Source organism: Poecilia mexicana, unplaced genomic scaffold (genome assembly GCF_051168715.1).
Source record: "Poecilia mexicana isolate PSO_F unplaced genomic scaffold, ASM5116871v1 scaffold_5, whole genome shotgun sequence".
NCBI lineage: Eukaryota > Metazoa > Chordata > Actinopteri > Cyprinodontiformes > Poeciliidae > Poecilia > Poecilia mexicana.
The window spans coordinates 25,272,713-25,291,173 of record NW_028263374.1 but is presented as its reverse complement, the minus strand read 5'-3'; the positions used below and the strand labels follow the sequence as shown (position 1 = coordinate 25,291,173).

Here is an 18,461-nt window from a genome sequence, read left to right as displayed (position 1 = left end):
AAAGGTGTCCACCCTGCGGCGGTTTTGTCCCCTTAAAATGTCCACACGAAGCTGAAAGGTTAGAGGAGGATGGAAAGAGGAAGGAGGTATGCTGTCACTCGAGGAGAACGATGAAAGGAGTCAAAGCGGAGGTCTTAGAGGTGTTGGTGCCTGGTTTGACTGAGGGCCACAGGGGAGGAGCAGTCCCTGACAAAGATGATGTTTGTGACCTGTCATTATGCTCCATGATGAATGTCAAGGGAGGACAAGATTGAGGTGCAGGCAGCATCTGTCTGCCTTCGCTGCAGCATGGGCAAAGGAGATATTTAAAGCTAGGAAAAATAAGAAAAAAATAAATCTGTCTGAGACTTAAAAACTCTGTCTTTGGTCATATCTAAGCTTTTACTGACTGCTCATAAATAGGAATCACCGATCTACTCTTTTCACTTCCAGCACCGATACAGATATCTGAGGTTTAGCATTGGTCAATACCAGTCTGACACAGAAAAACAGCTAAATTGACTCAAAATGTTTTTTTTCTTTTTCTTTTTAAACACAGACATAATGTAGTGAATTACCTGCACTAGTACAGCACATTGAAATAAACCGATAGTTTCACAAGCTTGGTCAAACTTTAATTTATTCAGTCAGTGCAATAAGGAGGATAACAGCCTATGTAAAATAAATAATAACGAAACTGAAACGGACAAAAACAATAAGATGTCTAACTTGATTAAAAATGTTAAAAAATAACTGCAACAAACCTTCCTTCAAATGGTGCAGAAGGTGCAATTAGGAATTCTAAGTATAATGTAAAACAAACAATAAAGCTTGATGTTGCTCAGAGCACAAAGCACAGAATTAGACTTAAAAGATTTGTCCTTATGGATCAGGTATATTGTCAATACCCGAGCTAGAATATATATTTTTTTCAATATCAGGACCAATATAGATTTTAAAATCTAACTGGTGCATCTCTACACATAAAGAACAACCAGAACAGCATAACCTACATATTTGATGTTATGTTCTACCTCTTACAATGAAAGTTTTGCTAGAAAAATCTCGAAACCCTGCATTTGCCTAGAAACCAGTCACACCTCCAGACACAAAGGACCGAGACGTCTCTACGGTGAGACAGCAGCGAGCAGAAGTGTCCGCCCCCTGACTGGTTGGAGGTCTTTGTGAGAGCAAAAGAAGAACATTCTCAGCATGTCTAATTGGTTTAGATTGGATTTTCACTTTGAAAATACAGACAAGAGCAGTTTACATAACTATGGAATAAACACTGAAATAAAGTCCCATACTTTTCAACCCTTATTAGAGTAATTTGAATATATATATATATATATATATATATATATATATATATATATATATACATAAAAAACAGGACATGTCCCAGATACAGCCCTTTCTGGATGTGTGACAACTGGTAGAGTTAAAGAATAATTTATGATGCCCTGACTTGCTGTTTCTGTCTGTTTTCCACTGTCAGTTGTAAGAACATCTATTTTATTTAGTATGGAACAATTTGAAAACATTTTTGCTTGGGCTGAAGCTGAATCTCAGTGCAAAAGCAAGTCTTTCTTAGGGGATTGCTTAAACTGAGGGGGTAAGACAGCATTTGATGCACTGGTTTGTTACATGATTGGGAAATTTTCTCCTGCTGCTAAATTTTCTGTGGGAACAAAGGAAGGATATGTGAATAAACAGGATAAAATGAGGACAACAGGTGATCAGGGCAAGTCCTGGAGACCTGGAAAAGAGGCAGTGACGTAGAAAGGTAGCTTCTCTTATAAATTACACAGCATGAAAACCCAGAAACACAGAACAAATAGTTCCTTAAGGTTGTCTGCATTGTTTGTATTTTTAATTGAATAGTTACAGTCAGATCAGAATACTATTTTAAAAAGTATTTTGCCTTGAGTATTGATTCTGAGTAAACATGTTGCTTGGTAACTGAAAACATGAACTAGCAGTGCTTTAAGGCATTCATAATTACTGTTGTGGTAACTTTTTAAGAACACGTGAAGAAGTAGCTTAAAACATTATCTGGTGCTGCATCAATCAAATACACAAGATTCCAAAAGCATTTCCAGATTCACACAGCCGGTTTGGTAAACATATTTCTTTTAGCACCACCACCTCCTGAGCCAAACTGTACTTACTTCTGTGAGCAAAGTTTGTTTTCTTAGTTGCTGATCTGAACCAGGACAAAAGAAAAGGCGAACCGTGTGTTGTATTAAAGATCTCGTGTTCTATCCGTTGATGTTTTCATACACCTGGTATAGAGGACAATGGATATTTGGAGGAGAATGGGACATTTGAATGAATTAAAGAGCTGGTAATACTCCTTGCCCTGTGTGCATGTCCTTAGTTGGTCATCTTTGTGAAGAAGAAATCTTTCTTTTTGAGCTAACCTCAGCATTAACTTGGTGTGGTCACCCTGTTTTCTCCGTCCACTCCTTAGCTGAAGTTGTCTTGGCATGGGGATGTTCTCCAGGCTTTTCCTACAGGTGAGACTGAAACAGGCAGACCATAGCTCCTGAGAGCTTTTTAGGGAATTAAAGGCTTCCAATGACTTCTTGGAAAGCATAGGTTGGCCTCATCCTTGGAGGCAGCCAAGGGTGAGATGTGGGGAAAGAGGTTGTAGATGACTGAACTCCTCATTTATTTAATCCTTGCCAGTCAATGGCAGAAGCTTATTTCAGCTGCTCAATGTTTTATCCATCTTATGACACTTTTATCTATGTGTATATCATGAATTAGAAGAGTAATAATTATATATATTTTTAAAAATTGCATACGCTTTACATGCAATGTGCCCTGCACATCGTAAATGTTGACATGATTTATAACTTTGCAATCTGGAAAACTCATTCAGTTGAAAGTAAATCATTAATGAGATTGGCTGTTTGAAACTGCTGTCCACCAATGACAGTGTCCAGATCTCATACTGAAGCTGCCAGTGGTGATTTAGCTCATCCTTTATTGCAGAAGCATTTCATTAAAATTAAAGCATGTTGTGAATATTTTAATACATTTTCCACAAATCAGCCTGACAGATTCCATACCTGTGAAAACGGACATATTTTCAGCTGAACCTTGTGCTACATCCCTTTAATAAAGTCGAGGTTGATAATCTGTTTCTCCACTCAAACAAATGACCCAAGAATGACTCCATGACTGTTAAACCACAGCGGCTGCAACGTCGACCCTTGTGTGTTTATTAGGGAGAAAAAGGAAAACGGTCATTTCAGTTGAGGAAGCTATACATTGGTCTTTTGTATGAACATTTATATTTATGGATGGTGCATCTCTACTGACATCAGACATAATTCGCTGAAATCAGTCTGACTATGATGTAGCTCAGTGCACTGAGAGAAGTATCAGGGAACATATCCAGACCAGACAGATTCCCTATTCAGAGGACTGTTAATTGACTGTCAGACAACAGAGATAATGACCTCCCGGTGGATGTCCACCTGCCTGAGGGAGAATGTCTCTGAATAAAATGTCAAAATTGACACAAGGCGTTTGCTCCAATTTCACTGTTTAGAGAAAGCAGCAAAAAGAGGAGAGAAAGAGTTGCTGTGCATAACCATGCACACGCAATAAATTTACAGAGATTGTTGGCATCAGTGCTAATTTGTTTCATCCCAAAAAGTTCAGAGACAAGTAATTTGGTGCACCTGTTCATTGTGGAAAGTGAGAAAAATCACAGTTACATGGTCCAAGAAACAGTCTGGCATACAAGCCCTTTACAATCAGCAGTTGTTATTGTTGGTGATAAAATAAATGAAGCAACCTCCCTTTTGTCTCCCACTTACAAAATAACTTATTTTTTTCTTTGTGTCATTGTATTTTAGAGAAAACAACTTAAAATCATATTTAATTTTTTCAGGAAAAAAAAGTTAAAATGTGTAATTCTGATGCAAGAAAATTACTTTCCTTTTCAGCATGAACGTTCTCACTGCAATAACATTTTTATCTGTCAACCTATTTTATCTGCAAATAAAGCAATGATTATAGGTAGATGGATAAGGTTGAACTAAAATCATTATCTCTGTTGAAAATATTTTTCTTCTTTTGTTTTTATTTGTGGTAGCATCTCAGCTATACCTTACATCAAGTTTTGTCAGCGTTACATAATGTTTCCTTTGTGTAAATTGGTGACTGCTTTCTGCTGAGATGTCTCAAAATAGATCAATAATGTATGCATGTGAGAAGGAGTTAAATCCACAACTTCAAGTGTTAATCTAATTCTGTGGCTGCAGAGTGAGGTGTTGGTCTAAGTGACTATGTTAACAGTCTGTCGCTTCACAAAAGGGTGCCAGGCAAAGCCTCCCTCACTGCAAAGCGAGTGCAGATATTTTTTCTGAGCTTCCAGTTTTAGGGAGGAAGAGTGCTGCTGATGCTCAGTGAAATAGCAACATGTTCCTAAGGGATTCCCGTGGGTGACCTTGTTCCTTTCTGACACTTTCCCTGTCATTACTTGCTGCAAAAATGTCAAGGTAGAATAAGATAGAAGGCATCACTAAGAAGAGTTTGCCGAAAATAAAAAAATATATAATTAATATGTTTTTTATTATTTGCTTTCTAAAGAGTATTCTTGATATGTAGGATAGAATAAACAAAAAGTATAAAATTAACCAAATTATATTCCTCATTATTTAATGTTGCTAAGTCATAGTTACAGTTTAGCATTGCCTTCTTCTGAGCTGGGTGTTAAAAAAAAATAAGCAATTACTAAGTGGATAGATGAGGAGCTAAAATTGGCACTGTCACAGAAAAGTGAGTCCTATTTCAGCAGCAGTGTTATCTGTGGATAGGAGGAATGAGAAACTTCTCTGATGTGACGGTCTCACTAACCGTCTCTGACAGGACCCAGGAAGCTACAAAGACCTCACTGTGTTGCACTGCAGTGTGTTTATGTCACATTGTATGCATACATTTTTAAATTTACTTCTCCGTTCTGCAGTCAGACATGCCGTACAAGAGAAATTGTGGTATTTAGGATTGGTGGACAGAATTTCCATACCTACAGGAATCCAAAACCATTTCTGTACCTTAATGAATAAATTCAGGAAAACTGAAAAAAATCAAGTCAGGCAGATTTTAAACTTTAACATATTGCGAAAAAGTCTTGGAAAAAGCTTTGCAAACCCATATCTGTCAAAGAAGTCAAACTAAATTGATTCATAATAGCTCTTTTAACTTAGGAATGTCATTCAACTCAGGAACAAGACTTAAAAAAATCTGAGTGACAAGAAATCAGAGGAGATTACCAAAAACACAGCGAAAAGATTTAGAATATGCTTTCAAAGTGTCATTGCAAGTCCTGATTTCTAGCCGTTATTTCAGCATCTTTTACGTAAGTCCACTTTGCATAACTTGTTCAAGTATATACAAATATGCGAGTCAAGACAGAGCAAGGCAAAACAAGAATTACTTGATTTACTATAATTAATGTTTCAACCATTCACAGCTTTAGTAAATAAAAGTATCTTCAGATTAAATAATGGGTGATTATATCTGTAAAGCTGCTAGGTACAGGATTTTTCCTCTTTGTCACGTGTAAAGAATGATGCCTACAGTTATAAATGATGCATCTGCAGAGCTCCAAATGTAATGATGAGGAAATATAGATTTATTTATTATCATCTATTTTATAGTTAATTGGTAAAGTAAAACAATGATTGCAAAGAGATCATAATGGATTAGTTGTATTAATAGTGAGATGACCCAGAAACAAAGTGGTAGTTTTCTGTGTTCAACTCCACAGAATGCTATCACTATATACTTCAAAGTGGTACAGAATGGAAAAGGGCACTAAAACAATGCCTTGAGATACACCACACAGGGTACAGAACCCTGAGAGGGAAGTGAACAGCAAAAACGAAGCTTTCAATATAAAATTTGCTATATTATTTAAAAAATACACAATTTTCCACTCAAACTATGTCCTATTGTTGTATGTTGCGTGTTTTACTTTTATTTTATTTATTTAGATAAGACAGACGTAATGCAATTCTCTTTAAAAAAGCAACACTGACGTGACATCCAACCCTTGCTATAAAAGTCTAGGTTCATTAGCTTGACTGATTCAAGAAGACATTGAAAATCCTGAACAAAACATATATTTTAAATTGGTTGTTAAAGTTAAAGAGAACTGCATTACGTCTCCCTTAGAGATAGGGTGAGAAGCTCGATCATCTGGGAGGGACTCCCAGTAGAGCCGCTGCTCCTTCATGTTGAGAGGAGCCAGTTGAGGTGGCTCAGGCATCTGGTCAGGATGCCTTGTGGACGCCTCCCTGGTGAGGTGTTCTGGGCACGTCCCACCAGGTGGAGGTCCCGGGGGAAGACCCAGGACACGCTGGAGGGACTGTGTCTCTCGCTTGGTCTGGGAACGCCTTGGGATTCCCCCGGAGGAAATGGAAGAAGTGACTGGGGAGAGGGAAGTCTGGGCCTCCTTTCTTAAGCTGCTACCCCTGTAGCACGACCCTGGATAAGCAGAAGAAGATGGATGGATGGATGGATGGATGGATGGATGGATGGATGGATGGATGGATGGATGGATGGATGGATGGATGTTAAAGTTATTAGAGCACTTATGTTTTGAACATAGAGGTTGAGGATAACTAAATAAAATATACCAATACCTGTCATGAGTGGAAAAAAAAAAAAAACTTTAAAGACTCAGGAGACTTATGAAAATGTTTGGGGGGGTTTTACCTCATTTTTTCAGTTTTCTGTGATCATTTAATCCAGTATATTTCTTCTCTTTAAGAAGAGGAGAAAAGTGTTTGGTAGAGTTTCGTCTCAGTGCTAAAAAGATGAGGGAGACATGAAGAAGAGAAATGATGAAAAAAAAAAAATCTTTGTCCGTCGACAATCTTTCTCAAAGCTTCCTCTTCCCTTCACTCAAGAGATGAGGAAGCTGACAACGAAGCCTTGTTTTCCAAACTCCTCATCATATTCTTCAATACATGAACTTTTTTTTCCCCACTTGTGTTTGACAGCTCTGAGAATCTCCCTCTGCGTCAAGCTTTGCATGAACTTCCTTTGTTTTTACAAAGACATCTGGGAGTTAAAAGCAGATGCAAATCCTCTTCAGATTTCTGTTTTTGTTTCTGCATGAAAATCTATGGTCTTTTCCTCATGAGGCTGTGGTATTGCACGTTTGTGAAAGCTGTTTTGGCTGTTTTGTGCAAGGTGGTTAAAAAGGGGAATTGAGTATGAACTCAGCATCCATCAATGGTTAACAGCTTAGGTTTTAGATTTACTGTGTGCCATAAGAAGGCAGAGATTAAATAAATTCAGCTCAGACTAGGTTGTTCTTTTTTTCCAGTGTGCAAGCAGTTGGAGAGCAAAACAATCTTCAATACATTTTCAGAGCACTTAGCACTTAGTTGGACAGCATTTTTTAAAATTACTCTTTCGGATTTGAATCCCATTTCATATTTAAACATTTTATGAAAGGCATAAAACTGAAATCTAAAGATGAAAAGACTAAAATCAGACTGAAGAGGAAACTTAGTGGTGAAGTTGGAGTTTCTCTAAATCATCTGAGGCTATTTTATCATTCAAATCTCATTTAATCGAGTAGCTACCTGATAACAACCCTCTAAAATCTGACAAAAAGAGCCCAAAGTAAAGCACTTGGGATTGGACTGCTGGGGTATATAGTTGTGCAAAATTCTGCTCAGTAATTGCCAAAAAAATGTTGCAGTTGAAACCAGATATTTACATTCACAGTAAAAAAAAAGTCACATAGCTCATTTTGTGTTTTAAAATGTCTAAAATATTAATAGATGACAAAAACATAATGAAGGGAAACTATTGAAGTGTCTTAGATATTTATTCTTGAGACTAAGAAGTGACCTTCATCTTACTAGCATTTTCTGGAATCACCTTTTAAACTGTATGGCTTGGATTAAATATTTCCGATATCGTTCAACAAGCTTGTTGCATAAACTTGCTCAAATCATGGTCACATTCTTGTATTTATAAAACAGAATTGTCTTATATAGATGCTGCTATATGCCACATGAGACGCTGTTAGGTTCTGGCCTGATTTTTCCTGCCCTTCTCTTGCTTATTGCAGGCAAAGTGTTGAACACAGACCTGCGCCACTACCTCAGTCTGCAGTTTCAGAAGGGCTCGCTCGACCACAAACTCCAGCAGATCATACGAGACAACCTCTACCTACGCACCATACCCTGTAAGTACTCCAAGCACGCTCCTACACAAGGCTCTTAAACCGCAGCTGCAGACCACGCATGTGGATCCTAACCCACTTTTCAGCATATGTATGCTTTTATGTACAGCACCTTCTGGGAATATTGAAGACGCTGTGGGAAACGAGAATCTGCATTAGCACTCATTTTCCATTAAATAGTTCCGAACATACACAAAATCACAACCACTAAGAAACGCACCCCTGCATTGTTATCCGCATCTCCTTGTGAGGCACAGTAAAAAGCACACACTTAAGCATCACTATAGCAACGCAGCCAAGGACATCTCTTGAACCCCTATGTAACTTATTTACTTCTATAAGGTATCATCACAGTGATCAAAGTCACATTTTGCCCACAAATAGCACTTCTTTTTTTATGGCTGGCTGTGATTTCCTTTGCTGACTCTGTATTCTGTGCGGTCAACGCCATTTTTTCTTATTTGAGATCAATAATGAGAGAGCTAAATAAGGTTGAAATTGTGAACCGACAGAACCGCTGCAAAGAATGGCAGCTGTGTTGTTGGCAGTAATTTATGCTTAATGAAAATGTGTTTGTAGTTTCCATTTGCTAAAGGTGTTGCAAAGCAACCGTGGGGCTCCAATTTCTTCGAAATGAAACTTTCCTTTTCTCATCACAGTATGTGGAAATACTGCTTGATGGCACAGTGTTTGGAGGGTCTAACAATATGTACAATTCCCCTTTTCTCAGGGAAGAAAATGTTATCAATAGAACACCGCAAATGGATGGAAAATGTATTACTGTCATCAGATATACTGATTGTGTTATTTTTCCAGGGTTTACGGATGCAATCTTTTAAAAGAAAATGAGTCATAGAAGTTATCAGCATAAAAGACTAAATTGCTAAAGTGCAACATTGAAGTCCAAATGAACAGTTCCACTGGCTGCAACAATGACAGTTATCGGGTATTATACATGCCCAATAACTACTCCAGATTTAAAATAATATCATTTTTGATAAGATTTTAAATTCAAGTTTAAATTTAATTCCCATTACAAGAGTAAAGAAAGAAAATAATCTACTTTCTGCTTCTAAACTGGACTGATTGGACAATCTGACTTTGCTTCAGTGACTTTGATACAGATTTAACTGGACAAGGGATTTATTAAATCATTTTCATAGAAACAGACTTCCACAAGTATTTTCGACACCCCACAAGTACGTATTTCCAAGGTTTTAAGGAAATACACAGTGTATTTAGTGTATTTAAGGAAATACACTGTGTACAGTGTACACAGCACTGTCACTGTAACTCATGCTTCTTCAGGACATGAAGATGCTCTATTTACAACTAGTATGTACAAGTGTGAGATTTGTTAACAAAACAGTCCGATTACGTTTCATTTATATTTCTTTTTTCTCTTTTATTTTCCAAGTAGAGGATTGTTCCTGCAAACACTGGTCACTTTCTGCCCTTTCCTCGCTTCCTCTCCTTACCTTTCAGTGGTTTTCCTGTCTGTCCCCTATGCCTTCATATACCTGTGAGTCGTGTTCTGAGTCGTGTTGTTTCCTGGGCTGTTGGCTTTAAACTGAATAGTTATTGGATTTTTTCCTCTTAAAGCTCAGTTGCACAGGGAGTATTTTTGGGCCAGTTACAGTGGTTGGACACAACATGATTACAGAGGGATTTCTCTGCCACTGCTGCTGCCTGTCATTCTCACCTCTTTAGTTTAAACACACCTGCACATACTGCCTTCTGTTGCTTGTGTGTCTCCTACTTCTAACATAGCTGTTCATTGCAATTGTAGCCTCTAACCACTATTCATCAGCAGCCGTCAGCAGGCTAGCTCCACGAGTCTGGCTCTCTAATCCCCTGCTTGAATTACTGTCTTAATGAGCAAGAGACGGGGACTTGCACAGTGACGGCACCTCCATCATTCTACTCCCTGCTTTCAGTCTTCCATACGTCTCTGTTTCAGTTTTACGCTCTCTCTCTCTTTCTGTCACTTCTACCTCTGAATTATGTATTGAATACAAAGAAATAGAAAAACATTGGGGTTTTAATTGCATAAAGCACTAATAACAATGGTTTAAAGGGACAAAATGATCACATGAATGAGATTGTAAACATATTTTAATGTTGAGTGTATTCCACCTTCTAAAGTCATTGTGTTGCAATATCAGAAGCATCACCTCCTCCACAACTGACGTGGCCTAAGATTGCATCCTACTTACAATTACATAAACATACTATACAACTGCATGGTTGGTGAAAAGAAAGAATACCCTAATTTCTTGGTTTTTATGTAATAAGCATAATGGAATGATCTCTTCACCTCATCAATTAATTGGCTCTAAAATTAATTAAATCTCTAAATTATTCGTTAAACAAAAGCAAAGCAGAAATAGAAAAGATGGGAGTGAAAAGTTAACCCCACACAGGGGTTCTGCTGCCAGGTTCTGCTGATCAGATTTACTTGACTGATCACCTTGATCACCTCAAAAAGAAATGTACTGAACTAAAACATGCAGATCTGTTCAACAACAACGCTGAAAGGAAATCAGCAACTTCCGTAAAGAAATACTTGTAACTACCCATCAAGCTGGGATTTCCACACAACTGGAATTCAATCATTTCAAAGAGAGAGTATTTATTTACATTTGCCAATCTTCTCCCAGAGTGGACATCCCAGAATTTCACCCCAACATCAGATGTGCAATGGTCAGAAAAACGCAAAACAAGATAAGACAGGACAAGGGCTTCCTCCCAGACTCTATGGGCTGCAGTTATCACATGAAATATAATATAAAGTTAATTGCAGTAGAGATAGAGAAAGGCTGAACTAGTGCTGCCTGTTTGGAAATGTTGCCAGAAAAAAAAAAAAAAAAAATCTGATGCCTAGAAAGAATGATGCCACGACTGAGATTTGGAACGTTAGGTATGAATAAATCAAATTGTTCTTTGACTAAAGCTTGGGACTGCTATCAACCCAATCCTAAATATACAAGCAAAATAAAACCACTAAAAATTGAAAGAGGAATGAGGCGTTACAATGGCCTAGTCAAAGTCAAGTGAATGCTTAGTTGTGTAATAAGCATTCAGCAAATGTCTGGTAGTGAAGCAATGGCCAAAAGTCCTCCACAAAAATGTGAAAGACAGAAAAAGTCACGACTCTTTCAGGTTATCACGGCTAAAGGTGGTTCTTCAAGCTACTAAATTATATGGTGTATTTATTTTTATACATCCAGGTTTTTTGTTCCGGCATTGTAATTGTAAAACATATTCCAACCTAAGCTGTTTTGTTCTTGTGAAGTTGAGGTCTAAGTTATTTTAGAAACTGATCAAAAAAACTAGATCATGTTTATTATGTTCTATTTGAAATCCTCAACTTGACATTGGAAATACGTTCTTTTCATCATGAGTGTATCACTATGCTTATGCAGAAAATGCAAATTAGGCTTTTATGTCATCTACTGCATCTTTGAAGTGAGGTTTATTACCAGAACACCATTTGAGTATTCTCATCTGCACCTGAAAGTGACATTGGCCATGCACTGTCAGGAGTCCTTAGCATCACATTCAAACCCACTTAGTAATCCCTCAGGTACATATTTTAGCATCAAGTCTCTTAAGGATATTTCAAAAAGCTAATTTTACTCTCAATGTTTTAATGTACAGCACATAAAAGGGTGAGTTTTATAGCAAAAGTGTTCTAATGGACGACTCCTTAAAGGTTGTTGGATGACATTGTTTAAATTTGCTTAATCATACAGGGCATTTATATGGACACACCTGCCATATCAACTGTAGTGGGAAGCGGACACACACGCATGCCGTGAAATCCCTGGACAATTACCAGCTCTTGTCACTAAAATGCTTGCTGTGCATTCTTCAAACTTTACGCTTGGGAACAGACTGGGCAAACTCAACTCTCATTAGTTTTATGCAGACATCTGGTTTTTGAATATTTCAGAAGTGTGTATAGAAAGTGGCCAGCGCTTAAATTTGAACAGATGGTGTCAGAACTAAACCAGACCTGACTGCTGATTCTATTCTGACAGAGTGATATTTGGTTCATTTTGAGCTATTCTATTAATTTTTAGCTGTAGTTTGGTTAAATATTCACATGTATTTTGAATTTAAATGTTAAAACTCAGTAGGGTAGGTAATGATACGTTCTGACATCTGTAACCACATGACAGCTTCCCCATTATTCCGTTTACCGTACTGAAGAGTTCAAAGGGAGACTAATTGCAGAAAATGTTTGCCCACAATTTTATGACTTTGAGAAGTTTGAGTTCAAATCTATCAGACTTTCCAGTTCATTGAGAATTGATGCTAAAGGCTGTGTTGACTGTAGAAAAGAGAAAATCGAATGCATCAGTAACAAGTATCTGTGCGTGACAAGCTGGCAGCAGTGGAGTGGACTAATACACCCACAAGACAAGTCACTCTTTGGAAAATGGGGATGTTGGTTGCTATATTTCAACTCTCAAAGCTCAATCCCTCTCGTGCTTGGCAGTCATTTTGCTCTTGCAGGAAAAAGGCTCGACTTCACATCTTTTGGGTGCTGAAGCTCGAGTGGTCATTTTCTCGTTGTGACAAATCAATACCTGTCTGTCTTCTTTAGAGGTATTAAAGGCAGGTTCAGGGAGTCATGGACTGTCGTTAAATTGCAAAGTCCAAGCCAAAGCAATTCACACAGTTTGTCGAAAATCAAAGCTGATGATAAACAAGCCGATGTGAAGATGGATTTAACCCCAAATGTTTGTGACAATCATGCAGACAGCAAGAGGATTAGCAGGCTTGGTTTGTGTCGCTGTGCCAGTGGTCCACTTCACACACTTGTTCTCTCATATCACTGTAGCATATCTCTGTCTGTGTTGGTGTTCTACCGACGCCACAGGGTCAGTTCTGCTGAACCAAAGTAATATGAAGTCGTAGTTAATATTATTCTGGCTTTTACGTCAAGACTGAAACACTAAATGAGACTATTCAGTAAGAAGCAACATCGTGCATTCAATGAGTCGGTGATAAAGGGGTAGCAAGAGAGTCTACTCTGCAAAAACACAAAATCTTATCAAGGATTTTTGTCTAGTTTCTAGTTCAAATATCTTAGTACACTTGAAATAAGACAAAACTATCTTACAAGTAACTTTTCTGCAATATATAGGAACTTATTTTAAGTAAATAATTCTTGAATATTGATGAAACCATACTAGTTTCACTGTCAGTTTCATTTGTATCATGGAAAAAACTTGCTATAAGTGGAATAATCTACCAGTGGAAGTAGTGCTATTTAATTCAACATTAAGGAATTATTGACTTAAAACAAGTTCTTGTATGTGAATGAAAAATACTTGTAACTTAATTTTGTCTAATTTCAAAAAAAGAAACAAAATTTTTTTTTGATAAGATTTTGTGTTTTTGCAGTGTAATGCTGTCCATGTGTGGCAAATTTTTAGCTTGGTACTCCGACCAGAAGAGGGCAAAAAGAGGAGGATTATTTAGAAACAGGGAGTACACAAGGTTACATGCAATCATTGGACTGACCACTGTGATAAGAGATTGGTGTGAAGAGTTTAACCTCAAAATAACTCACTCACTTAAACAAACTGTACCAGTGCAACTGCTCAGCAGTACTGAGAACATCATGTCAAACAGTCATACAGCTTTATGCTAAGATCACGCTACTTGATGAAATGGAGAGTTGCATATATCGTTTCCTCATTTCCTTTTTTTCTTGTCTTCCCTTTCTTCATATTTGATAATCACTGCAGCCTTTCATGGGACGAAAGAAAACTATTGTATATGGTAAATATGTAAAATGAATCACATTTATGGTTAAAAATAAAAGGAATCTAATCTACAGGACATCATTAATATCTTAAATGTCTTGACAACGCCTTTCTTGTTTTGTTTTGTTTTTTTCAGAAAGTGCTTTAAAAAACGACCATCTGAATTTCTTTCCAACTTTTTCAGCATCAAAGTCCTGAGCTTCTATTTCTGAAGTGCCATCATGAAACTGTGCACAAATCCCCCATGTTAAATTTATCGCCTGCCTCGTCTGACTGACTAGCTCTGATGTTCCTGTTTTGACATTCTCTCAGTGCAGATAGTTATAAAAGATTGCAGTGAAACCTTTCAGGGCCAAAGTGACATATATTTTGAAATCATTGGTATGTTTTTCATGAATAAGTTCAAGTATTTTCTTTCATGTTCATGAGTGATGGTGGGTTGGATAGCATGAATTGGTGTTGTGGACTGTCAGCTTGGTTTTAGTTGTATGTCTAGTTAGTCCATCTTTAATCTCCCATGTTGGCTTGTATTGTTTTCACACATCAGTAGCATCAGTCAGATCTCCTGAGCTTTAGTTTTCCTCTGCTCACAACAGAAAACCATTCTGCTTATTAACTGATCTATAAGCTATTCCTGTAATCACTCATCGTCATTACTTACACTGCAAAAAACACAAAATCTTACCAAATAATTTTGGTCTAGTTTCTTGTGCAAACATAACTAACTTAAGGTAACTTTTCAGCACAATATAGGCGCTTAAGTAAGAAATATTCTTAATATTGATGAAAAAGTACTAGTTTTAAGTGAAATAACCTGCCGGTGGAATAAAACATTTTAACTTATAATATGCGAATAATGTCTTGTTCCTTTGGCAGATTAATTCACTTATAACATTTTCATCAATATTAAGAAATTATTGACTTAAAACAAGCTCCTATATCATGCTATATAGGTTAGTTTAGTCTTATTTCAAGTTTACTATTTACCCTGAAAAGTAGAACAAAAATACGTGGTAAGATTTTGTATTTCTGCAGTATAAGCACTTAGTTTCCCCTTGATTTTCTGTTGTTCGCCCATGCTTCATTTTTCAGTTTTCTTTTAGTTTGCTTAGTCTGATTTCTCAATAACTCCATACCACCATGGAGCCCAGGCCTGAATGCAAACAATCACGAAAATCACATCAAAGATGTAATTAGAGTGCAGTTTTTGATTTTTTTTTTTATACCACCCAGGAGATATGTGAGCTGGAAAACTTCCAATCAGAATTTAGATTTACTTCCAAGCCTCATCATTATTGTATGGATGACTGCCAACTGTTTTCACGTAATTTGTATACCTAAAAAATAAAAGATGAAACATTTTAATGTGTTTAGCAGGTTCTTTGAAAAGACACATGTTAGCTTTGCCCATCTGTTTCCAGTGTTTATGCAGATGAAAACAGGTCGGTTGCCATACTGATCTCCAGACATGAATTTTAGAATAGAATAGAATAGAATATACTTTATTGATCCCCAAGGGAACATTGCTTATTTGTTGAAAGCTACTCCATCTTAGGTAATAAATACAAAGTTTGTAAAATATATACCTATATGGGGGACAAGTTGCTGGGGCCCTTAGATCAAGGAACCCCTCAGGCCCCACTGCCATTAAAATATGATTATATTCTCTTTCCTATGAATATTTTTGTTTTGTTTTGTTTTGTTATAAAAAGCACTGTAATTCATTGTCCATGTTAAGCTGAACATTCATATAGATGTTGGTAACTATTCTAGCTGAGAGTGAAATGAGTCTAGGAAAAATATGATTTTTTAACAGGCGCTTAGGGCAGCTTTGGGTCCTAAGTTTCTGTGTTGAAGAACGTAAGCTCAGTAGAACATAGCAGCCATCCTGTGACGCACGTCGGATTAATGAATGTTGTTTGTATTTTCAGAAAAGAAGGAAAGTAAAATTTACAAATTTACAACCACCGCATGTCTCACATCACTTTCGTTCGCATATATATATATATATATATATATATATATATATATATATATATATATATATATATATATATATATATATATATATATATATTTTTTTTTTTTTTTTTTTTTTTTTACTGATCTTGTTTAACTCAGGAGGAGCTACACTGAAACATTACATGATGAGTTCACCACCATGCATAATGAAAATATGTCTTCTTTTTTATGACCCACCTGCACATTAGGCTCCTTTTGTCTGGCAGTAACACTCTATTGACACATAAATGGATTTTTTCTGTGTTTAAAAAAAAAAAAAAACACTGGAATATTTTGTCTCAAAAGCTAATTGTACTAAGGTGAAAGTATGACAAGATGTTTAAAAGGCCGTTTCAAAGTGTGCTGCTTTTATGTTGCCCTCGGCAACAACTCTACAATGATAAGCTTATGGTAAATATCAGTTTGACATCCAGGAAGATTTCTTGGGTAGATTTTTGACAGATACATGACTGCTTGACTAGTAATTGGCCTTTAAGGGGCATTTTGAGGGACCTTAGTTATCACCAGAAGAAAAACAAGCTGTTAATGAGAGGCATTCTTTCACACAAAGTAAAATTACCTGCTTTTACTAAGATAAACTTTAAAGGGAAGTGTTAGGGATTTTGTATGCCTGTGTGTTAGGTTGTTTTTTTGCTGCTCTGTACCTGAGCAGAGGACCTGTCACAGTCCAATTAGGGAGAAAATGTAAGATGGGAAAAGAATAAAAGAAAGCAGCAACATAAAGTTGGTTAATAGGCCATTGAGCCTCCAGAAGTCTTTCTACTGCTAATTGGCACAGACTCTATACTTTTCCAAAAAATCTACTTTAGAGATGCTGCTGCTTCTTTCAGTGAGATTTCAAAATAGTTGCATCATAAGCCTTGAATGCCACTTAAGGTTATGTCAATAAACAGTGTTATCAAAAGGATTCTTTGTTGTATGAGGAGAATATGAAACTGCAGCTTATTGTCACTGCTACTTGTTGCTAACATGTATTAGAAATTGACATAAGAGAATATTTAGACTAGATAGGATTCTTTCACATACCAGAAATTCATAATAAGAATTTCACATAAAGAGACTTTGACTGATGAGCTCCGGTTTCCTTTAATGTTTTCAGTTCCACAGGCCAGTTGTTGCATTAATATATTTACCAGATTATTTGCCTTGTCTAGACAGCAGTACATATATTGATCAGTGAAAAAAAGATGAGCTATAACTTTGATTTGTCTGAACACACCAGGCTCGGATGACAATCAACATTTTGCAAGCCTCTGTGCCATTAAATCCCTGAAGAATGCACTTTTAAAATTTAGATAAGGGCCTGTTCACACCAGATCAAGACTGACTGGTGGTCTCCAAGGTCCAATTGACTATTTAGCCCTCACTGGACTGCACCAAGTTTGGAAATTCTTCCTCAAGGCAAATGACAATCAATGTGTCAGTCATCTTGTGCAATAACTATGGCATGGCATGGTGCATGTGTTTATGCAGATAAAAACAAGTCTGTTGCCAAAATCCAAACTTCATAATTTTATCCTGATTAATGTGATCATATCAAGACCACATTCTCATCAACATTCCAACTGTAGTGAGTGTTAGAAACCTATTGGTCACAGTTTTTTTTTCTGTGGTCATTTTCCTTTTTTCCTCAGTTTATATTTATTAGGATACAGGCTATGGATTGTTAATTTTTCTGCTGCTTAGATCCATGAGCAACTCAGTGTGCATAATAGGCGGACAACCAAGACCATTATATAAAATTATTTGGAGTGCCGCTTTCCCAGTGTGGGTAGAATCAATGTTGTCAGATCTGCTTTTGATGGTCAGTTGACCCAACGATGGCTCAGGACTTGAGTCACAAATTATGGATTAGCTGCCACTGCTGCTGCAGGCTCCACCCTGCTGCCCTGAATATGCTGATGTGCAGCCACCACAGTAATGAGCCTCATTGGTCTTACTACACTTTATTACATTTGGGGGGTTTTATGGTCTTATCCAAGACCCCTTAGAGACCATCCATGTTCTGGCTGATTAATATGTTGTTTTGTATTATTGTGGTGTGATAGGAGTCTTGACCACAGCAAGATGGAAAAGGGAAAGATTACAATTTCTTTGTTCAAGCATTTAAAAACAAAAATATAAAAGCTTGTTTTTTCCAGGCTTGAGCAAACTCATTTTTCAATGTCAACTGAATTTAAAATGAATGACTACACAAGGAAATGCTGAAACTTTTGGCTCAATCAAGTGTTTGTAGTTGTTTCTAATGAAAAAAGGAAAGATGAAGTAAAAAGCAATGCCATAGCAATCCTGCTTACTTACTCCATTCTGCAAAATATGATCTGCAGAATTCATTTGAGCCAAAATAAAAACAGCAATGTTGAATTTAGTGAAGAGGAAGCCCCTCCGAAGGAAGTGACATGCTTGCATTTCTTAATAATTCAAACTAAATGCAGTAAAGAAGCTCAAATGAAGGG

General features: G+C 36.9%; 1 protein-coding gene across 1 annotated transcript in view; it reads left to right on the top strand.

The window, feature by feature from the left end:
• magi3b (membrane associated guanylate kinase, WW and PDZ domain containing 3b) overlaps positions 1-18,461 on the top strand; it is a 144,830-nt gene that overhangs the window by 84,180 nt on the left and 42,189 nt on the right. The window contains exon 2 of the mRNA XM_088005791.1: positions 8,090-8,206. Within this exon, the coding sequence (XP_087861917.1) occupies positions 8,090-8,206 (117 nt within the window). The remainder of the gene's footprint in view (positions 1-8,089; positions 8,207-18,461) is intronic.